We start from the raw sequence: 22,037 nt of genomic DNA, 5'->3' as shown, positions 1-22,037 counted from the left end.
CACAATTCTATGGCGGGCGTATGGAAGACCTCATGGTGGCCTGACAATGCCCGTTCCCAATATGTTGGCCTGTGCATCCGCAGGAATATGGGACATATACCTGATTTTGCCACAAGAACGGGAGATTTTTCTTCAGCCAGCCCTAGCGACCACAGTACGTACAAGTTCCCACTCGTTATCATCTATCTTGTTTGCTGCCATCAAAACACTCCTGCTTTCATTGTGCATATGTAGTATCATGTTTTTTGCTCTACCGAGTGCTCCTCATGTTCCTTTGTTCTTGCGTCTATGAAACCTCCCAAAAAAACCGTACCCTTAGAACCACCACCATCATGTGAATCCAGCATCCCCGGCCCAGCACCTGCACCGGCATCTTCCTTCGACCCTCCCATTAGTTTCTCAACTGTCATCGAAGACGACCACAGAACCATCAACAGTTACGCAGCTCGTCTCAAGAAAGCCAGGACGTCACAAGATCGCGCCCGTCTTCTCGGCGAAGTCACCTGGCGCATGGTCAGACACGACATATCAGAAGAACTAATCATGCGTCCCGCTCTCATCGCCCACCTAGGCCTGACTGGACAGCAAATGGCCGAGCACGACCGTCTGGACCACGAGCGCGCGAGAACGGAACTCATGGCGCTCTTTAACTTGGGCGTCGACGAGCCCGATTTCCTACCGAAAGTCAACGCCCTGATGGCCGAATTGCATGAGCATATGAGGACCGAAAGTGGCGAGCAGATCCCTGCACTGGAGAGGATGCTTGGGCCAAGCGAGAGTCAGAGGTTGGGAAGGGAGTATATTAGAACGTTCGCCCTCACGCCGGAGTTGGAGACGCTCGACCCCGCGATAGGACTGAGACGGAGAGTCTGGGCGACTGTCGAGGAGTATACGTGCATGGATAGTGCTGGGTTTAGGGTCGTGTGGGAGAGTTTGACGGAGGAGCAAGTTTGCAGTGCGATGAGTGAGTATTATGGGTCGCGCTCCGGCCCTGGCAGAGGCAAGGGGAAGCTGTGATCAACTCACTGTGATCGTGGATTTGCATCGCTGGTAAAAGTGACACCAAGTCATCGGAAGGGCCTAACATGCATGGGAGGACCGCAACGATTTGTTGTGCAGAAGGGGATTGTCCTACGAGGATACGCTGAGGACCAGCTCACCGCATGGGCTCGAATCGCATCGAAGCGAAATGATATGGTGAGGGGCAAAATGATCATGGTTATGCTACCACAAATCAGACGCCATGTCCAGAAGGCAGACGGAGCTAGCTATGCGCTGCGCTACCACTCCGGGATAAGCTTGTTACTCCGCGAACTATCCTCGTCCAGTACCTTCCGAGCCGCCTCCCTCCCTACCACAGGCAACCTCTCGACCTCATCCTCCCTTCCCTGATCCGCAGTCTTGAATGTATCAGGGATGTACTTCGGATCGATCAGTCCAACCTGCACCAGCACGCTCGCCTGGTCCCAATGGACATGCTCGTGGAACAATTTTCCACCCCGAACACACACGACGCTCACCAGCACGACCTCGACTTTCTTATTCGTTGGCGGCACACCGGGTAACATCCACGGCATGTCGGTCGTGTGCGTGAAATTGACGAACATTTCGTCGACGATTCGGTCTACTCCAATCGTCCGGCTGAGCAACTTGATCCGCAAGTCGGCCGGGTTGTTGGGGATGAAAAACTCGTCGTAGAACCGGCGCAGTTCGTCGTGGCCAATCCCGCCGGTCATCGTGGGGATGTGATTGACGTACGGCTGGTCGACCATCGTCGCCATTGTCTGGTCGACGTTCTTTTCGGAGAAAGACAAACGCATGTGCGAGTCCCAGATTGCTTCGAGGTCCGGTGGTTCCATGTCGAAGGCCTCGCGGAGAACGGTGAGCGTTCGCGACCACGCAAGCGATGCGCTGACCTTATCGAATTCGTCGAGGTCGTATTCGGCGAAGCCCGGCTTCGTGTTGGAGTATCGATATGATGGGTGCTTGGTGCCGAACTTTTGCGAGCTGGCTAGGTGGATTTGCACGTTGAGGGTGGGAGGGAAATTGGTCGTCGTGCGTGGCATGTATGGTGGATAGTATGCCACGACAGCGACGAGCTTGGGCATGGGCTTCATACATGCTTCGAGAACAAGTGCTGCAGCATCGCCGTAGGCTGGGGCGTGGAGGAGCCTGGTTAGAAACGTCACCAGAACTTGAGATAGTGGTTTTCGCTGGGAAAAATCATTGAACAAGGAACAAACACGGCGGTCACGGATAATACTGAGGTGAAGTCCGTCACGTACCCACAATCGCATATTTCTCGCCCAGTTCGAGCGGATCTTGCAAGTGCTGAAGCTTTTCCGTGTAGCTGGCTTTCTTGCCCGTGTAGGCAAGGTAACTCATCTGGAAGCCTTCTTCTTTAAAGTGCTGGATGGTCGTCGGATCGAAGTCATCGGTATCGCTGGTCAGCACGAGCCTAGGGATCGTCTTGTTCCAGCCCAAGTTCACGGCACGGCCGCTACCACGGATCTTGCGCCTGACATGTTCTTTAAGTCGCGCCGAGTCGCCGGGAACTGCGTCAACGTCGATTATGGGCTTGCCTCCGAGCTCAATGCGGACCATGTTGTAATAGTACTGTGCAAGCAAGGAGATGTGATAATGGGGCGATAGTAAGACTGGGCAGATGTCTGGTTAAAGTTGGATATTGGATAAACCTCGAACTTGTCCGTGGAATCTCAAATCGACGATGACGTAGTTCGATATGCGCCAGTTTCGGGTTTAGCGTGGTCGTCAACGTGCAGGGGAGAACATCATGTGACCATATCAATCTCGATCCTTTCGTTGCACTGTCTTCGCGAATCTGACTTGATTGTTGCAGAGGGGAAATAGCAACTCTGTCGCTGGGATAAGATAAATCATCACCTCGTAGAGACCTTAGACAGAGTACCGCTGGCTGTGATGCGGGTGGTTTTCCGCAGTAGGGCTTGGGATGGTCAGATGGCGGAGTATTGCTCAAAGGCAAGAAGTGACATATATCCGTATCGATCGTGACAATTGGACGAGGCAGGCACGTTCTTACTAGAGCAGGGCTAATGCCATGGCCGTTCAAGCACCCCAACAACATGAGAGGTCATACACATTATGTTGCCGAGGACAACCTTTGAAAGTCCGGCTTGCATGGTGCAGTACAATCAGAAGCACGGGCTTTGACCTGCAGCATAGGTCTTCCAAGAGTCAACGTGATGTGATCTTGACCCACGACAGCCGGGAGGTCGAGGCACGTTACACGTGATGGATTACCAGAGTGTCATTGATGGCTGCTTTAAAACATGGTCTGTTCGAAGTTGGCAGCCATCTGGAGATGTTCTTGCCTCGGTGTACGCTTGCCGTAATTTTTCATACGCATTGACCGTCTTTCGTCGAAGCGGTGTCTTTTCAACTGTCTGCATCGACGGCATTGGACAAGAGGCTGGGAGATCGACTGGAACGGACAGCTTTCCACACCATCCAGAGAGGTGAAACATGCATCATGCATGGCCGGCAGGTATATGCAGGTCTAGGTCAAGATGTGGTGCTTTGCTCGGGTGATGGTGGAGAGAAGCGCCGCATAACGCTACCAGATTTCGCTGAGGAGTGACATAAAACCACTCCAACTGGTGGATAAAGAGGGATTCTTCATCCGGTCGGTCCAGGCGAGCAGGCTCTCCAGATGGAATGTGGCAGCTCCTAGAGGTACGAGCCGTACATACCAGGAAAGTGCTGTTGTCTTTCACGTTTGATTCCAGTTTTTTTTTTTCTGTTCAAAGCATCGAATCCACCACGGTTGAACAAGTGGTGAAAGATGGCTGAAAGGTGCCAGATAGCACTAGGGACTGTCATGACATGCTTGGTTGGCACATTGACGGGGATAAACGGATCGAATGATGGTCATCCAGCCTGTGCGAAGGGTGTCCCGGAACGGCAGGTCACTGGATATTAACATGTGAGGAAGCATGCTGTGGCCGTACATATCCTTTTGGTGGACCCTGCACCTGTTTCTACACAACCCAGCGAAGCGGCTTTTCTGGAGAAGATGCAAGAAAGAAGGAATGTAAGTGGTCTGTGCTCATAAGAGCAAGCCACAATTCGGTGCATATCGATCTTAGCTTCTGCAGAAACCCTGGACAAGCCTCCAGGATCTGAAAGTTTGTCTGGACTCGGGACAATACGACAATGCACCAGCGTTTGCCTTTTTGTGACATTGAAACCTGGTCTCAGCCTGGATGGTGATGATCCCGCCTTGCTAAGTGGAAAAAGGCCGACTGTCCGTGGTGGCATCGAAGAACGATAGCTGAACTGGAGACTGCAGAGGGGTTGTCCGTCTGTACCTCAACAAATCCAGGCAGCTGACGTTGCAGTAGCCTGCGGTTAGCTTTGCTCGGGAGACGGGTTGCATGGACCAAATCGATGTTCGCCATACGCGCATGGGGTTCCCTGACCCTTGAGCAAACGCGTCCAGGTGCCGATGGAGCCCGCCAGTGGCTTCACATTAACCCCAGAAACCTCTTCAACGTCATGTCATGGAGGCGAAAGTAAATCCTATCACGATATATATCTTGCTCGTGGAGGTCGACTGAAACATGTGGACACCCATTCTATCCCAAAGGCTGGACCGAGTCACTTCCGTAGCTCCTCATCAACCGTGCACTTGATAATATGATGAAAACGACTACTTGCCGCTGCTGTCAATTGAGGGTCGGAGGTGGACGATCCGGTCTTCGGAGGGGTTGGGTGAGGTGGAGGAATTGTCCGTGCAAGGTTAGAAGGATAATTGTGCGTGAGTCGCTTCCTGCGGTGTTGCGGAGGGGTTTCTACCGAGGATTATGGTCGATTCGACGGTTCCAGAACCACAGACTGCACCACCGCAGGTGAACCTCGTTTTTCTGTCCACTCCGCACTTTGTAACACACCTTCCCATCCAACGACGCTTGCCTCGTGACATTCCCAGGCGGAAGCTTCCATTCCTCATTCCTTGAATCCTGGCTACAGCTGCAGTTCAACCGAGAGACCTTTTCGACCTAGCTCGGTTAGCAGTACTCATTCCAATGCTTGATGACGCCTTGAATCACCCATTTAGGGGGCGGGCTGTCAGCCATTATTCCCAAAATCATTGCCTCTGCAGTATGGCTAGAAGCACCTCGATATACGAGGATGTAAATTGTAAAAAAGACACACTTTGTCGATCCATGGTCAGATGGGTGTCTTCCTGGAGGCGACCGAGACAACCCCACAGATTTGGATTTGTTGAGTCCAAAGGAAGCTCATGCTCCCGCTCTGGAATGAGGCTACCGGGGATATAATGATGACATTGATGCAGAAGTCAATGGACAGATCGGCAAAGTCTCGTATTCCACCATCAAATATCTCGAACTGTAGCCTGGTTGAAGCCTGATGTGGTTACCAATAAGGCTTACCATCTCACAGTAAAGGTGTCCTTTGTCAAAACTCTCTTTAATCGTGCATCCACCACACTGATGACTTGTCGAAATCATGAATCACGAGCCTTTGCCACGGAGCTTTTGTGGGGAAGGAACCAACCAGATGTTTGGGGACTATCTCTCTAGACACTTACTTGGGACCTTGATGACTGGTACTGAGATAAAAGTCCTTGAAGTGCGGGGGAGATTGTCATGGATCTTCTGCCCCAGATTGATCATCTTCAGCCAAAGTTAAGTTCGTAGACACAGTTCCCTGGAAGATACTGCATTGACTGTGCAGACTCCTGCGTGCAGACGTGCCTCAAATTAGTTCGCCGTCACGAAGTAATAATGAGAAGAGGGAGAAAAAATATGTGGCTTAGCGACAAGATGTGACATTAGCTATTAAGTTGCTTGCCAGGAGCCCTATGATGCTGATGGCAAGAGGTAGAGAGAAGCAACAGCACAAGGAAATGATCACAGTATTTACACCAATGAGCTTTTCCCAACTGCCCTGTGTTCTCCTGAATTGCGCGATTCGCTTCATTGCCCATCCAATATGCAAGATGCTATGCATGCGGTGAAATGCAAGCTGAGAGTCTCAGCACGTGAGGAACCAGGTGTGTCTGCGTAGGCGTAGAGCACGCGTGATTGACCGATTAAAGGAGTGGTGGTGTAATCATTTAGAGCAGAGCAACGGCGCCAGCGACACCAGCAACCATGGCCAGGGCACCGGAGAGACCTTCACGGTTGGCAGCACCAGTGTACGTGGCTGGAATAGCGCTGGTGGAGGAGTAGGTAGCCACTTGAGGCTGGCCGTCGGAAATTTGGGAGACGGCTGCGCTGGATGTGGCCATGCTAGTGGTGGTGGCTGCTTGGGGCTGGCCATCAGAGATCTGAGAGACGGCGGCACCGCTGGTAGTAGCCATGCTAGTGGTAGTGGCTGCTTGGGGCTGGCCGTCAGAGATCTGAGAGACGGCAGCACCGCTGGTAGTGGTAGCTTCCTGAGGCTGGCCGTCGGAGATCTGGGAGACGGCAGCGCTACTGGTAGTGGTAGCTTCCTGGGGCTGGCCGTCGGAGATCTGGGAGACGGCAGCGCTGCTGGTAGTGGTAGCTTCCTGAGGCTGGCCATCGGAGATCTGAGAGACAGCAGCACTGCTAGTCTTGGTGGCGGTAGCTTCCTGAGGCTGGCCGTCGGAGAGCTGGGAGACAGCGGCGCTGGTAGTCTTAGGAGCTTGTGGTTGACCGTCGGAGATCTCACTGACGGCTATCGCAGTGGAGGCCTGGATTTGACCATCGGAAATTTGAGTGACAGCTGTGGCCTGAGTGGTGGCTGCCGGTTGGCCGTCACTGGCTTGTGTTGCGGCGACCGAGGTCGATGACGAGGAGATCAGAGCATAGATGTAGATTGGACTGCAAGTTGTGGCCCAGTTTTCGCTGTAGAGGTTGTAGAAATCGCCACTGAAGCATTGGTACCAGATCGCTGAACCACCCAGAGCCAAGCTGTTGTTCGAGCAGACGGAGAAACCGTCGGTGTAGATAGCGCCAGCTTGCGGTGGGTTGTCAAACTGGAACTGGTAGTTTGCGGCAATGTAACCAGTACGGCCATCTTCGTCCTTGAGGATACCATCGGCGAGGGTCAAGGTGAGAACAGTACGCTACCCCTGGTTAGAATGCTTTCGGAACTGGTGGTGTAACAGATACTCACTTTCTCGATATCTCGCTTGCTGCTCATGGTGACGTTAACAACAGTGATTTCGAAGCTTCCGCTATACGAAGTCACACATCCAGACGGAGCAGGCGTGGATGGTGAGATATTCGAGGTGACAGCAGCAGGCGCAGGCGAGGCGAAGGCCGAGGCGGCCAAAGCCAGTAGAGCGAGTGATAGTTGCATGGTTCTTGAGTAAGATATCAGTCTCCTGGTAGTGTTATGCTCAAGATCAAGGGAAGTCCCAACAACAATGAAGATGAGGGAGAGCGAAGGACAGTAGACAACTGATAAAACGAAAGATCAGTGTCTGGTCGATGAATGCAAACCGTGATTAGTTTTCGCTGCAAACGGAGAGTGAAGCAAGCTATGTGAAGAAAAAGTGCACATGGAGTGAGTTTTGTAGCACCGCTCGGTGCTGGGTGAATGATGGTGTCATGATTGAACCGAAGCGAGGCGATGTCCATTTTGCCTCACCCGAAGCATGTTTGACATTGGGATGGACCCGCACGAGAACCAGTCGTGGGATCACCACTCATTAGGCAGAAGGTTGGTATACGGTTGCTGGCCGAGTTGTAGAGGTGGAGGAGGAGGAAGCGATAGAATCGAGGTTGGATGGAGGCTAGTCCGTTTGACGTCTACTTGAAATGACTGTATATGTTTATTACAACGCTATACCTGTCCAAGCCTAGCGGTGTCTCATCTCTCCCATGCCGCTTTGGAAGCACGCGAGACCTTGTGACACTATCAACATCCTGTCCCATCTGCAATGCAGATCGTCTTCATGCTTGAAGCTTCAGATAGTCCCTAATGTACTTTCACTTTAGCCTTTAGAGTCTTCACTGCTCCTGAACGCTGTGACTCACTGATCTGTCACGACCTGCACTTGGCGGCTCAAATAGTATCCAATAAGAAGCCCTCCTGAATAAGTGAAGAGGGCGCTGACAGGTTGGGACGTGATCAGCTTTGATTCTGGTCATTGTCCGCTCTCTCTATCCATCATGACCTGCCCTTCTTGTCTTCGTGGTGTTCTTACAGAAGTGCTCTCCACAGAGTAGCTACGGAACTGGACGGTCTTTATATTGTGCTGCATGAAGTGGTGGTGCATATGTCTACGACAGATGTCGCGAAGTCTTTTCGCGACTACCCTTCCACAGACCCGAAGTCCTCGGTGTTCTTGTAGCATCAAAGGAATCTATCTCGTGTTCAGGTTGAGTTATCCCTGCTATCATCAACAATCGGCCAGGGAAACCCAAAATCCTTTGACTGACAGTAATGACCATTGCTGTTGGTGGGTGTGCCCATGCAATTTTCAGCTTGACCACTCACAAATCCAACGGTCAATTTATGTAGGTAGATGGCAGTGACAAGTCCAACCGCTCATGGTAAAGATATTTCTCCCCTGATCACTCAGCCTTGCAGCCTTGTCAACCGAGGCTGGAGCGCGGAGGACGTTATCCGATAGGTCAGATCACTGTCAGAAATTAGTAAGTCACGGACTAACGCGGAACGGACCATCTGAGATGTCGCACCGCTATGATTCCTTCCTGTCTTCCATCTTCTACTCAGTTTTACCTCTTTCCGTCAGCAGATGGTCATTCCAGCCACCATACAATTCGTCCATTTCTATGTTTTCCTCCTGCGATGAGTCCTCCCGGGCATCACCAAGACGAGACTCGAGAGTCATGGTACGGAGTTGAGGACCCAAAGCAAAGGAAACAAATCCAAGATCGCTTGGCTCAGAGAGCGAGACGTATGCCACGCGCAGTACCCTCCTCGGGGGGTATATGACACTAACACTAGTGCGTCCAGGGAAAAGGCTGGCTGAAACGCGCACGAGTCCTGAGAAGTCCTTGGTCGTTCGGCCCAAACATACCAAACGACTTCTTCAGCCATTAAAGACGACCGAGCACGATTTCGAAAGCCAACATAGCACTTCTTCATCCCTTGCATCTTCATCAACTTCAACGCAAGAGCTGGGGATCCTAATCGTACCATGCCATGCTCCGCCTCTACCTCAAGACCACAAATTCCTGATTGATCCGAAGTGGGCAGTATTGTTGGCCCTTCGCGAGAATGGCCACCGGATAGGCCTGTACTGCTGGGGTGTCAAGGTCATTACCTCTCGACATCAATCTGCAACCGTCCCGATCAGCCTGCGACCAACGCCACTACAGCTGACGACACCGCACTTTGACTGGATCGACAAGTTGCCCTTCCCTCGGATGCGTGACAACTTGATTCTCCTCGCCGGCACTATCGACCTGAAACAACTGTACGAGGACTTTTTCACCAAACTATCATTCCAGATCAAAGAAGACGCGCCTACATGGGACCCTACTGCCTGGAAGATTGACAGCGACTTCAGCGTGAAATGGGGATACTTGTTCTATTGATTCCAACGCGTTTTACAGACAGGAGCGCCAAAATCACCACGCCATGGTCGTCCCATCATATTGCATGAACTTTCCCGACGTTGCTCCCCTGGTCGACCCGTCGATCTGCGGTTGTCTTGTATCAGCCCCTTTTCACGGAAAATCACTGCCAGGTCACCACTTACAATATTGACCAGACCTGCCACGCTCTCTTCGACAGTAATCGCGGCCTTCTCCAGGCCCCACAATCTGGCTGCGTGGTTGCCATTGTCCGTCTGAGCCCACCCAGGATGTACTGGAAATGCAACAATATCCTCATTCTCCAGATGAATCTTCTTGGTCACATAGTTCAAAGCAGCCTTGGATGTGCCATACACAGCATTAGGGACAGGAATTTTGTCCATATCTCCAATCGTGCCCGCTGAGGACCCGATGGTGACGAATTTTGCCGTCTTCGCGGAGCTCTTGAGCAGTGGGAGAACGGCCCGAAACAAGACAATTACAGCAATGACGTTGACTTGGTAATCTTCAAGGAGGTCCGCAACCAGAGCGTCCTCGACACGTGGGAAGACCTCCGCGATCCCAGCATTGGCAACAACGACATCGAGTGCCGTAATTTTGTGGAGGGAATGAAGCTCCTCCACAGCTGCTTCGGCATCGGCCTCAGAGTGACTATCAATCTTGACGACGATGAGTGAGCTTGAAGGGCCCCGTGGAAGGTCGTAGAGGGTTTGGCTTGTATGACTGGAAGGGTCTCGCACGGCAGCTACGACGGTGTTGCTGGGACGGCTGAGATATGTTTCGACAAGACCTCTTCCCAGACCTGTAAAGACTGTTAGCATATCGGAAAGTCGTCGGCCTGAGGAACAATATACCTCTGCTTGCGCCTGTGATCAAGTAAGTCGTGGCCATTTTTCACCGGCTTGCTTGCGTAGCTGTTGATGAGGAGTAAACAGCACAACGTATGTGTCAGGGGCAGGACTGAATATATAGCATTTTCTAGGATCTTGGATAGACATCGTACGCAGTATCTCTATCCAAGAGTAGTGTCCGCATGAACAGAGACCGGAGTAGGCATACCACTGATCCTTGCTCCCACATGTTCCACCGTCAGAAAGTAGTGTGTCTCGCCATCCACAAAACCTTCACCACTCTGAGAATGTACGACTCGCGGCGCCTCTTCAGGGTTGTTCCGGTTTGTCAGCAGCAATGGACTTACTGGGCTGGAGATCGACCCACGCAAGACCAGTGCTAAACCATATATTTAAGTCCGTCTACTACGTGATGTCAGAAAGTAGTACGTTGAAGTCACTGAGTCTTCCCTGCGCTCAAACCGGGGGCCTATTGGGGATAAGCCAACAAGGCTACGATATCAGGGGTGGCGGGTGCTAATTTCGCTCAGCTTTGAACTTTAATGCACACTGATCGTCTCCTCGATTGGAGATACGAGCAATGCTGTTGCTGCATAGGCTCCGCATGATGTCGAACGAAGAAGCGACTTGATGTGTAATAAAGTGAGAATTACGCAGAAGGTTTGGAAACAATGTCTGTAGGGTGGAAGTAGAGCTCGATTGAGGAGAACATGTGCTGATTCGGGTCTAGGAGGCTCCCTCCACCTCATGCCTGGACATGCTCGATCATACTGTGACATGCAGCATGACTTGGAGCGTAAGGCGGCTGACCGGGTGCATGGTGGGAATGCTATCCTCAGGAAGCACTCTGATCTGCCCATAGTGGCACAGTCAACGAAGACTGATGTAGAGCGGATTGCGCTGTCTTGTCCTTGAGCCAACGAATACCCTAGCACAGACTCCAACTGCACTTGTCGTATGCTCCTGGACGAAGTCCTGTTGCTTCATAGACCCAGGCTCCAATCCAGTCAGCAGTATTCTGAGTGCGAGGCGCTTGACGACCTGATATCCTCTCGCCAGCCATAGGTTCCCAAATTTCTATACTCGGTCTCATGCCGAGTCCCCAAGCAGAATCAACCACCTTTCTTGATACCTGCTGGGCTGCCCTTATTTGTGTTTTCGGACCCCATTTTCCCATCGATCATGTTCTTCGACAATTTGAGAGCAACCTTCGAACGCTCCAGATCCACCACTCTTTTCATGCGGTCAAGATCCCCATGTCCCCCTTCAACAAGTCGCACATTGACAGCGCCGTATGGCTTCTCGATTTGGTAGGTGTCTGAGATGACCATCACATTGCCGTGCCATCGGGCTGGATGGGTTCGGGACAGAGCATCAAATAGCGCCTGATCCGTGGGAGTTGTACCCTTGGGACCCAGGCGTGCTTGCGCGGCTTGTTGAGAGGAAATGTTTCTTGCAAGTCTGGTTTGGACAGCATTTGTGTCGATGGTGTTCAAGGCGGGTGCGAATGTGCTTTCACTAGCTGTTTGCTGAAGCGAAAGAAGTTGAAAATTGCTGATCTGGGAGATGGCGATGATGCGGTACGCACCTGCTGGAGCCACCAGAGACGTGGAGCTGATACCAGCCGGAGGGGATGTGCTTGTGTTCAAGACGAGAAGACTGGTTAGAGCATCGGCTGTGTAGACGGTGCCCTCGACGGTTGACTGGTTCGGTGCGGTAGTGGTAACGCGAATCCTGTGGAATTATCAGCAACGAAACACTGCAGTTCCATCTGGGACTGTGTTCTTACCGGCTTCCAATGGCCTGCTGCAGACTGATGTCTAGAGGAACGGACGATGCAGCTGGCTGGCTTGGCTCGCCTTTGGGCAGGGCAACAGGTACTCTTGCTCCTGCATTTGGACGTTTCGCATCAGAGGCCATGCTGGAAGCCCAGCGTGTCGACACAGGAGGCCGCGGTCGTCTGAGGCCTGCGATTGTGCTGTCGTCGTTCTCGATACGGAGGTGCGGAGAAGGAGACGGAATGACAGTCGTTAAGCACCGTGTGTGCCGCAGCACAAAGAGGCAGTGACAGCCAGATTATAGCGGGCAAGCACGATATGCTGGCATGAACACGAAGCCAGAATTAACATACGCCAGGCGCCAAATGACAATGCTTTGAAGATAAAAGCGCAAAGCAAAGCAAAGCGCGGCGCGTGGTCAAATCTTTATTTTGAGGTGGAAGCGAAGTCGGGCGCAGGACAATTTCCCTCAAGTCTGGAGTTGAGTGACTGGAGGCCTTTCCCAATCGAGTTTTGGCTTGAGTGGAAGCTCCAATTTTGTCTCAGTTCTCAGACCCATGAGGCTCACGTGACAGTGCATACGCACTAGTCCTTTTCGGAGAAAAGTCCTTCGCCAGAAGGGTCTGAGCTCCAAAACAGGTAAAGTAGGCTTCTTTTCGTTACTCGACTACGTATTTTTCGATCTCCCTTAATAGTTAACCTTTTCCTCTCGTTTAAGCGTATTTAAGTATATAAATCTAAAAAAGATGTTAATAAAGAAGGAAAAAGTAAAAGAATCGAGTAGATACTCGTAAAACTAAATCTTACTTAAGTATCGAGTAGTATCGTCTTTCTTCGCGTTAAGATATTTTAATTTAATATCTTTATAGTCTTAAGATCGATTTATCTCGGATTTTAAATATTATATATATTATATATATATTTATATAATATTAAAAGCGTTAATAAAAATACTTAAAGAGTAGCTATATATCTCTAAAAAACTAAGATTTTTTTTGAAAATTACGATTTTTTAAAGGTCGTAGTATATAAGAAAAAATTCTCGTACTATAGTTTTAAATCGAGGTATAAAGTATTTAAGAAGAGCTCGGCACTCTCGAAATTACTAATAAAATCGAGTACGTTAAGGGATAGTTAGAGCAATATTATAAGTTTCTATACCGATATCAAAAACTTTTGGGAGAGTATTGCCAAGTCACGCTAAGAACAGGGGTTTTCACGTATTAGAGCTCAGACTCGTTTGGCAAACAATTCTGCTGAATTTTTTGATTGGCTCGCCAATCCTGCCATACCCAGTCTGAGAACTGAGACAACTCCAATTCTCCGCAATTCACTCTACGACCTAGACGTCAAGACGTTTCGACGTCTACTCGCGAGCCGCATCAGTATGTCATTAGCATAGGTGTATTTGTTTCCTAGGCACTAACTAGATGACTTCTTAGATAACCTTTGTCATGCAAACTACTCAAAGCTGCACAGAAGGAAGATCCATATAATGCCTAATCGTGCGCAGAAAGAAAGTGATCCCCGCCCAAAACGTGTTCATTGCACATTAGGAACGCATCTAAAGGCGACGACTTTTGTATTGTCCACTTATGATCCATCACCCACTATGCGATTGCAGTGTTCCGAAACATGCCGCCCATGACAAGCTGTTTTGCAATCGGGACGATCGTCTATGCATTGTAGGTCGAGGCGGAAACGTTTCCACCACGGCCAGTCCAGTTGACGTGGGTGTAGGCGCCGACCTTGAACTTGTCGTTGGCGTACTCAGGCTTGATCTGGAAGGTGTGAGCACCAAAGTAGTCTCGCTGAGCCTGCAGAAGGTTGGCCGGCAGGTCCTTGGTGCGGTAACCATCAAAGAAGGCCAAAGCAGTGCTGAAAGCAGGTGTGGGGATACCAGCCTTGACGGCGAAGGCAACTGCGTCTCTCCAGCCGTCCTGAGCGTTGTGGATGGCCTTGTTGAAGAAGTCGTTGAACAGCAAGTTCTCGAGGTCTGGGTTCTCGCGGTAGGCTGAGGTGATATCCTTCAAGAAGACGGATCGGATGATACAACCACCACGCCACATCAAGGCAATGGATGGCTTGTTGAGTTTCCACTTATATTGAACAGCAGCCTGTGACTGGGTTAGCCACAAAATGTGGTCGGATTCGAAGGGTGGTACTCACGGATTGCATCAACATGAAACCTTGAGCATACGAGATGATCTTGGAAGCATACAATGCCTGCTCGAGGTTCTTTAGGAAAGCAGCCTTGTCGCCGGTGAAGTTTGGCTTGGGGCCGGTAAGAAGCTTGGAAGCACGGGTACGCTCATCCTTGATGGAACTCAAGCAGCGGGCAAAAACGGCTTCACCGATCAAGGTAACAGGCATACCAAGATCCAGAGCATTGATGGCAGTCCACTTTCCAGTACCTTTCTGGCCGGCGGCGTCAAGAATCTTCTCAACCAGGGGTTGTCCGTCGTCGTCGTTGAAGCGGAGCACATCACGGGTGATTTCGATGAGGAATGAGTCGAGGACGCCCTTGTTCCATGAGTCGAAGATGTCACCCATCTCCTTGTAGCTGAGGCCGAGACCACGTTTCATGACATCGTAGGCCTGTAAAGTCAGTATCAGACTGCCCGGTCCACAAGTCGGAGGCTGCGCTTACCTCGCAAATCAGTTGCATATCACCGTACTCGATACCGTTGTGAACCATCTTGACGTAGTGACCAGCACCCTCGTCACCAACCCAGTCGCAGCAAGGCTCACCATCAGATTTAGCAGCAATGCTTTGGAAGATGTCCTTGATGTAAGGCCAAGCCTCTTCGTTTCCACCGGGCATCAATGATGGACCATAACGAGCACCCTCTTCACCTCCAGACACACCAGTGCCGACGAATCGAATACCCTTCTCCGCGAGGTACTTAGTTCGGCGGTTGCTGTCAGGGTAGTGGGAGTTTCCACCGTCAATGATGATATCACCCTTGTCACAGTATGGCAGCAGCTTCTCGATGAAGTCGTCGACGGCAGGACCAGCCATGACCAGGAGCATCATACGACGGGGCTTCTTGAGCTTGGAGACGAATTCTTCGATGGAGTGGGCTCCGACAACAGACTTGCCTGCGACCATGTTAGCTAAGATCCCAAACACACATAATGCTGCAACTTACCCTTGGCCTCATTCTCAAGGAAGCGGTCGACCTTGGAGACGGTTCGGTTGAAGGCAACAACAGTGAAGCCATGATCGGCAGCGTTGAGAATCAAGTTCTGGCCCATGACCGCCAGGCCAATGAGACCGAAATCACCACTGGGTTCAGACTGCGCAAGGCCGACCTGAAGGCCAGCCAGTCGCGCACTAAAGTCAGCATTTTGCTTGTCAATGGGGGTGTACTCTCAAGGAAAAGGCAAATAGTCTGTGTGCTTTGTTGGAGCTCGCAGCTTGCCAGGGCGTTGAGGTAGTAACTGGGAGAAAAGTTCGGCTTCCGGGAAACAAAGGATGGGACTCACACTGGACCAGACATCTTGTGGTGGGTGGTGGAAGGTTTAATGGGCTGAGTGGATGAGTGTGAATTGTTTGTTTGCGTAGAGCAGAAACGTCGAGACTCTGTCTAATGCACCGAAAAAGACGAGAGGCACGAATTGTAAAGAGGTGGAAGAGGACTATGACACGGGGAATGAGTAAAATAAGTGTTGATTAGAACATCAATCATTATTACCGCACTGCAGAGGATGGAGCTGCGCTGCGCAGGCTGAATTGGACCCCCACTAACAGCAAACAAAACGGTGGTAGAGATTTTGGAGGGGCAGCACCAAAAAGTCCGCCAATGCAGCCATGTCATTGGGTCACTACCTGGAAAATCTGGGTTCAGTGTTGCCCACCAGCGGCTGACTACGGCAACGGCCACTGACAGTCTTATTAAACCTTTTAGCATCAACCACTCATCATGGCACGGTGAGTTCCCCAATCAAGGGAAGAAGTCTTGGGCTCAATAACAAGCCATAGAAAGGCCATGTGCTTCTTGAGCGTTGTGAATAACCAGAGTGAAGGTGACTCAGCATCCGCATGGTGGATTGTGGGTGCTCGTGAGCTTCGCACATAATGACGAGAGTCCTCCGGGCCTATTCCGAGCAGGCCGATTTCAGCCGGATGAAGTCTTCCATGCATAGAAGGAGATACACGTCCTTGATCTGACAATCACTATCGCGAGATCATTTGGGATAGAATCACAATACTGGTATTGCGGGATCAGCTATCTCTTATGCTCCATGCTCCGAGGAGACTCAACGCTACTCTCATATGAATCTCTAGGAAATCAATGCCGACAAAGGTGATCATCACGTGGGCGGATGGTATTCCTGAATTGTAGTAGCGTATCTCGTCTCACCTTCCTCTCGCAAAAGCGTGCAGAATCATCTCGATAACCACCACAGGGCCTCAAGTGTTCGGTCAAGGCAGCGACAGTCACCACTATCTTCTATTGCTCCATTTTTCGACTGATAGGCACTATTACCGTCTACACCTGTGTCTCGAAGACAATTCATCACTCGCGCGTCAACGGAGCACGCTCGGATTAGCCTGTCTAGCAGTCATACTCCAAGATCAGCCTCCTTGAGGCATCTGGTACGTTAGAGACACCAGTAATTCTATTGCCAGATCAAACATTCATCATGTCATATCCGGGCCCTCCAGGCTCAGGTTCCAGACCTTCTACACAATTTCAACCGCCGGCTTCATTGCCTGCGCGCCCTCCACCTTCAGCGGTCAGTCCTGCTCCAGCCTTCAAACCAGCCTCGAGTAGCACCACCAAGCCTGCCTTTACAGCCTTTGCGCCACGGTCCGTAGCATCAGCCAACACCTATCGTACGGCCAGCCCAGCCCATTACTCCGCAGCTCCTGTCACATCATACGCATCACCGTCACCATATCAACAACCAGTCGCGCGACCTCAATATGATTCATCATACGGAGCCGCCCCACAGATTCGCAACCCTTTCGTCCCCACCTCAGACACTTCCTCATCAGCAGGTGCCTATCCGCCCGGCTACGATCCAGACTATGAGGCCCAGGTACAGCAGTGGCAGAGCGCCTACCTGAAACAAGAGAACGGCAGCACCACAATACCAAAGCCGGCACCAGTATCTGCGCCAATTGCCTCTACTAAAGTCGAGTCCAATACTCAAAAAACCGAAACTACGAAGACCGTTCAACGTGCAGGAGGTGGCACGACATGGCAGGACCCGACTCTACTAGAGTGGGACCCCGCGCACTTTCGCATCTTCGTCGGCAACCTCGCAGGTGAAGTCACCGATGAATCGCTCCTGAAAGCCTTCTCTCAGTATGGTTCTGTTCAAAAGGCGCGGGTGATCCGTGAAAAGAGGACGACGAAGTCCAAGGGCTACGGTTTTGTCAGTTTCTCAGATGGAGACGATTACTTTCGCGCGGCTCGCGACATGAACGGCAAGTACATTGGAAGTCATCCGGTCACTGTAAAGAAAGCCGTTACGGATGTCAAACCTACGACACAGAAGCCGAAATATCATAAGGGCAAAGGTGGAGCGGGCGGCCATGGCAAGGTGCAGCACGACGGTGTTAATAAGAAGCAGCCCAAGACTAAGGGAGGATTGAAAGTCCTGGGCTGAAATCATACCCCCTGTTGTATGAACTCGTCCAGGAGATTCATCAAGAGAATACTTTCGATACCCGCCCCACCGAATGCGCACATACGATGCAAAATTGAGAGCGTAGTCTTTCAGACCTGACTGCTGGCAACTGAAAAGTGCAGGGACTTAGTTGGGCGTGTAGCCGAACATAACATCGGCAGCCGTGCCGGATCCCGAGTTCTTCAGTCGTCCTCCATGTCACCGGAACGCCAGGATATCGTCGTCCGGGATGAAAAGCGCCATTATCTTCTCACGAGCTTCTTTTGTTATTCAGGCGGCAGAAGACAACGCATCGAGGCAAGCTCTGACTCCTATAGATTCTCCACGCATCATGGGAACAAGTCAGTCGGCACGCAGACAGACCCTCCTTCGGCAACTCGTCTTGCAATTTATCTGCAGAACGACAGGTCGTATGCAATGCATTCATTGAGTAGAGCTCATGTCATACCATAGTATCATCTCGAACCAGAAGAGATCTTACCTACGCACAAGACTGCCGTTTCTAACATTCCGTGATCAGTCCTTCATCTCGGCCTTCTGCCCAGCTTTCTACCCAATCTCATATGTTCGCCCTTCTTGATCTCAGCCTTTCCGCCCTCCTCGACTTCAACGCCCGTACTCTGAGGCACTACAGCCACCGCCCCCTTCGAAATATCATCCGGGTCCAACTTCGTCCCCTTGGCCTCGTCTTCTTGGTCGATTTCTCTTCGGTCTCCTTCATCGTTGTTTTCGCCATCGCTATTATCATCATCGAGCGGCCGCACGACCTTCAACCTGACCTTCTCGCCTGATAGAGTCGAGTACACACGCAGCCCAACCACGCAGACGGCGTTCCACGGCTCATCAGGGCCCTCGCCAGCATCGTCTGTCCTCTCTCTGCCGTCCTTCATGTCTGGCGGTGGGCCATTATCCGGTCCTGGTCGACGGCGACGACGACGCGGACGAGGTCTTCCGCGTGCCGACGAGGTTGGACTTGACTCATGGTCGGACGATTCGGAAGGCATGTCGAGCTGGGAGTCCCAATCGAATGGGGGAAATGAGTCTCCGTCATCGTCCGAGTTGGCGTTGTCCTCCTGGACTGACTCATTATCTGCTGGACGCTGGTCGCCGTTTTCGAGATCATCTTCACTGGCACCTGCACGCATGTCGGCACCGATCATCGCGGCTGTCGTGTTGAAGGTGTCGCTGCGAAGCGGATATCGTGACGGGTTACCAGCAGTACCGGCCCAGTTTCCTTTCGCGCTCTCCATCGTGCTGACGGTTGCTTTGCTTGCAATGGACGGAGAAGGCTGGGAAGTGGCCATTTTAACGTTCGTCGTGGCTTCTGCTCCTTCCGCTTTGAAGGGTTTGACATCTTCGTTTGTTCCAGTACCTGCGATACCTGGTTCGAGTTTGTTGGGTGCTTGATGTGAGTCTGCTTGTACTTCTGTGAGTAGATTTGCTTTGGACTCCTGATCTGCAGTCAAGATCACGTCCTCCAGTGGTTCAACGACCTTCTCGGCCGAGAGTTCTTCGGGTGCTTTCGTTGTCGACGGGGTGTCAAAGCCGCCCATGTTGTGTATTATCTCGTCAACTCTGTCGCCTTTCTTCCGGAAAGCCAGGTCCTCAACTTTCGCAGTCTGGCCTTGCATAGAGCCGGAAGGATCATCCTGCAACTCGCCACTCTGCTCTCTGGTGTCTTGAGGCTTGTGCTCGTTGGGGACACCATTCTCGTTCGAGATCTCACCGCCAGCGGCACTCAGTCCAGGGTTGACTCCATTAACTTTAGAGTTATCAACCCTTTCGTCAGCACTCCTTTTTCTCTCTCGCCACTGTTTAATCCTTGCGTTTCTCGCCTTCTGCTTCTCATGCCTATCTTTCCGCTTCGTCCACTCCTTCTCTGCCTCCTTATTTAGCTTCATCTTGAGCTTTTGTCGATCCTTGACTTTTTGTGCCTTCCGCCGCTCTTTTCTTTCCTTCTGCTCAGCCTCAGTCTCGACAATGACACCTTTCGCATGCGCCAAGTCATACGATAGGCCCATCTGGATAAGCTTTTCGCGTCTGGTCGCAGCATACATTGGTAGAACATCTTCGAGGTGGTCTCGGTCCACATGTCTAGTAGCCGTGATCCGCATCAACACAGAATACGTGCCTGCGTCCAGCTCAATATCCGTGCTGACTGATCTAGCCATAGCATAGTTGGCATTTGACCGCACGATATAGTCATTCTCATCTTCCTTGTTGTCCGACTCAAGACGGAACTGGAGGTCAAAGGCATAAGCACCTTCCAGGCCACGGAAGTAGGTTTCGTCCAGCTGAGCAAGAACAATCACGACTTGAGCTTTCTTTTCCAAAGTCAATGAGAACTTTGTGCTGTGATACTCAGCCGACCATGAAACGCTGAGACTCGTCCAACATTGTGTGACATGCCACTCGGGGCCGAAAATCCTCGTCCGGTCGATGATCTGGTATTTCTTGAGAAGATCTTCGAAACTGATCCTACAACGAGGTCAGAAAGCTGCATGGGTAGAACTGGGACATGTCGAAAGACTTGTGCTTCAACGCCATAGCCTTTCAAGTAGGAAAAAGTACCAGAAGATACCGTCATTCCCGAATTTATGATCGAGCAAGTCCATCCAACTTGCATTCCACACAGAGTCGCCATCTGACCATTTTCCGGTCCATTCCTTCTTTCCCCATGGGTTGCGTAGCTTCAGCAAGCGGTGACCGCCAACCTCCTTTGCGTCCATGATGCTGTACGCGTGGTTCTCAGCAATACCTTCACGCTCACGTGGTTGACCACTTGTGTCGAGCCAGTCGGAGTAGAACCCTGTCGCGCAGCCAAACAAGAAGGTCTTTCCTACCTGCAGCAATTCGTTGTTCCAGAAATCCTCGCGATCGAGAATATCTGTGCTGTAGATTTCCGTCGTAACGCCGCCCGTAAGGTCTTCGATAGCCTCGCCTGTAAAGCCGCCGTCGATAGAAGCGAAGTCGCCGTGGGCCTTTGCGTATGCTTTCTCTAGCAGTGGAAGCCACGTCTCGTTCTCCTCGCTGCACTGCGCAAAGTAAAGAGCTCTGGATCCAGTCTGATGAGCCTTGCGGTATTCTTCAGCGCTGTCAGCGCGGTTGATGTCATCCCAAACCACTCGCTCATCTTGTGCTTCGTCATAATCTGGGGCACGTAGGTACAACTTATCATCGATGATGGTATATTGCCATTCACCGTCTGAACATTTATCAGCCATGCCTGTACAGAAAACGATGCTGGAGTGGCCCACCTCTGAAGAAAACAAACCCGTAGACGCCCACTTTCCAGTCGTGCTTGACACAGACCTTGTCGATAAGTCCTTCCTTGTTTCCCAAGCCGCAAAGGGCGGCCATAAGATAGCAGTCTCCGTCTCGACCTTGGCGGACGTCGCCTGCGGTCGGACCGTTAATATAGAACTCCGGCTTTTCGAAAATGTCCTGTACAAATCAATCGTGGAAGAGTCGCGTGTACAGGCTACATACTGTGACCCTCTTCACGCCCTTCGGCTTCATTGAGTCGCCGATGACGCTGAGACCATCCAGACTGCATGTTGTACAAGCTCATGTCAGTACGCAGGCCCGGAAAGCAATGCAATAAGAGGATTCAGACGCCCGAAAGAAGTAGACTAGACAGACTGACCAATTGCGATTCTTGCTCTTCAGATCCCACTCGATATCAAAATGGGGATCACGGTACTTCTGGTTCAATCGTCGACATTCCTTGATAATCCTGTCCACGTCCTTGATGCACTCGGCACGAGCTTCCTCATATGATTTGGCCGCTCGTTGACCATGAACGGTCCCATGAGGTATTTTGGCGGCCTTTTTGCGCGCATACGGATTATTGGGAAGCACAGTGAACACTTTCCCAGGATACTTCGAGTCCAACCTATCCCAGTACTGTTGGACTGCGTCTTGAGGTGTCAGCTTCCGCGGTTTGCGGCGAATTTGGGGTGGTCTGTTAGGCGAGGGTTCGTCAGGTGGAGGGCCATAGTAACGGCCATCTCGGCCTATGTTGTCGCGAGGGTCGGCCATGAAGAATAACGTCAAAGCCGCGTTGTTTGAGGTGCGGTAGATGGGACCCTTTCACAATCGCATAGTACAAATTCAGGCCCGCCTCAACTCGTTACACACTAGTGTTCCTCTCGCTAGGTAGGACGGCTGACACCAAATCGATGCTCGTCGGCTCAAGAGGCAATGTCACTGCAGTCAAACGG

At 51.4% G+C, this 22,037-nt stretch overlaps 9 protein-coding genes across 9 annotated transcripts; 3 read left to right on the top strand and 6 right to left on the bottom strand.

Moving 5' to 3' along the window:
- The first annotated feature begins 141 nt into the window (after window positions 1-141).
- EDD37DRAFT_23325 (uncharacterized protein) lies at window positions 142-1,149 on the top strand. The gene has a single exon (XM_062810540.1). It carries the CDS (start codon window positions 289-291, stop codon window positions 1,015-1,017), a length of 729 nt encoding a protein of 242 aa, XP_062674737.1. The 5' UTR covers window positions 142-288; the 3' UTR covers window positions 1,018-1,149.
- Window positions 1,149-2,941, bottom strand: EDD37DRAFT_23368 (carboxymethylenebutenolidase). The gene is made up of 2 exons (XM_062810541.1): window positions 2,286-2,941; window positions 1,149-2,155 (listed from the first exon to the last, which is right to left on the bottom strand). Exons 1-2 carry the CDS (start codon window positions 2,602-2,604, stop codon window positions 1,281-1,283), a joined length of 1,194 nt encoding a protein of 397 aa, XP_062674736.1. The 5' UTR covers window positions 2,605-2,941; the 3' UTR covers window positions 1,149-1,280.
- Window positions 2,942-5,721: 2,780 nt separating this feature from the next.
- On the bottom strand, window positions 5,722-7,481 carry EDD37DRAFT_23372 (uncharacterized protein). The gene is made up of 2 exons (XM_062810542.1): window positions 7,147-7,481; window positions 5,722-7,096 (listed from the first exon to the last, which is right to left on the bottom strand). The coding sequence occupies exons 1-2, from the start codon at window positions 7,330-7,332 to the stop codon at window positions 6,122-6,124; spliced, it is 1,161 nt and encodes a 386-aa protein (XP_062674735.1). The 5' UTR covers window positions 7,333-7,481; the 3' UTR covers window positions 5,722-6,121.
- A 1,309-nt stretch (window positions 7,482-8,790) lies between these two features.
- EDD37DRAFT_644630 (uncharacterized protein) lies at window positions 8,791-9,542 on the top strand (the record flags this gene model as incomplete). The annotated part of the gene is made up of 2 exons (XM_062817531.1): window positions 8,791-8,899; window positions 8,959-9,542. The coding sequence occupies 2 exons, from the start codon at window positions 8,791-8,793 to the stop codon at window positions 9,540-9,542; spliced, it is 693 nt and encodes a 230-aa protein (XP_062674734.1).
- Window positions 9,543-9,558: 16 nt separating this feature from the next.
- On the bottom strand, window positions 9,559-10,658 carry EDD37DRAFT_23295 (uncharacterized protein). Its single transcript, XM_062810539.1, has 3 exons — window positions 10,397-10,658; window positions 9,707-10,344; window positions 9,559-9,647 (listed from the first exon to the last, which is right to left on the bottom strand). Exons 1-3 carry the CDS (start codon window positions 10,431-10,433, stop codon window positions 9,576-9,578), a joined length of 747 nt encoding a protein of 248 aa, XP_062674733.1. The 5' UTR covers window positions 10,434-10,658; the 3' UTR covers window positions 9,559-9,575.
- Window positions 10,659-11,379: 721 nt separating this feature from the next.
- EDD37DRAFT_22775 (uncharacterized protein) lies at window positions 11,380-12,625 on the bottom strand. Its single transcript, XM_062810490.1, has 2 exons — window positions 12,183-12,625; window positions 11,380-12,127 (listed from the first exon to the last, which is right to left on the bottom strand). The coding sequence occupies exons 1-2, from the start codon at window positions 12,311-12,313 to the stop codon at window positions 11,506-11,508; spliced, it is 753 nt and encodes a 250-aa protein (XP_062674732.1). The 5' UTR covers window positions 12,314-12,625; the 3' UTR covers window positions 11,380-11,505.
- Window positions 12,626-13,582: 957 nt separating this feature from the next.
- On the bottom strand, window positions 13,583-15,674 carry EDD37DRAFT_670694 (6-phosphogluconate dehydrogenase, decarboxylating 2; the record flags this gene model as incomplete). Its single annotated transcript, XM_062819375.1, has 6 exons — window positions 13,583-14,288; window positions 14,341-14,769; window positions 14,822-15,273; window positions 15,324-15,486; window positions 15,510-15,615; window positions 15,661-15,674. 6 exons carry the CDS (start codon window positions 15,672-15,674, stop codon window positions 13,848-13,850), a joined length of 1,605 nt encoding a protein of 534 aa, XP_062674731.1. The 3' UTR covers window positions 13,583-13,847.
- Window positions 15,675-16,453: 779 nt separating this feature from the next.
- On the top strand, window positions 16,454-17,918 carry EDD37DRAFT_23043 (uncharacterized protein). Its single transcript, XM_062810533.1, has one exon. It carries the CDS (start codon window positions 16,822-16,824, stop codon window positions 17,791-17,793), a length of 972 nt encoding a protein of 323 aa, XP_062674730.1. The 5' UTR covers window positions 16,454-16,821; the 3' UTR covers window positions 17,794-17,918.
- Window positions 17,919-18,302: 384 nt separating this feature from the next.
- EDD37DRAFT_23259 (uncharacterized protein) lies at window positions 18,303-21,942 on the bottom strand. The gene is made up of 5 exons (XM_062810538.1): window positions 21,461-21,942; window positions 21,304-21,364; window positions 21,072-21,258; window positions 20,386-21,019; window positions 18,303-20,292 (listed from the first exon to the last, which is right to left on the bottom strand). Exons 1-5 carry the CDS (start codon window positions 21,853-21,855, stop codon window positions 18,339-18,341), a joined length of 3,231 nt encoding a protein of 1,076 aa, XP_062674729.1. The 5' UTR covers window positions 21,856-21,942; the 3' UTR covers window positions 18,303-18,338.
- Between the last annotated feature and the right edge of the window lie 95 nt (window positions 21,943-22,037).

The sequence above is a fragment of the Exophiala viscosa genome, assembly GCF_022695815.1.
Source record: "Exophiala viscosa unplaced genomic scaffold EDD37scaffold_1, whole genome shotgun sequence".
In the NCBI taxonomy this organism is placed as follows: Eukaryota; Fungi; Ascomycota; class Eurotiomycetes; order Chaetothyriales; family Herpotrichiellaceae; genus Exophiala; species Exophiala viscosa.
The sequence above is the reverse complement of the archived record's forward strand: the minus strand, read 5'-3'. Positions and strand labels throughout refer to the sequence as shown.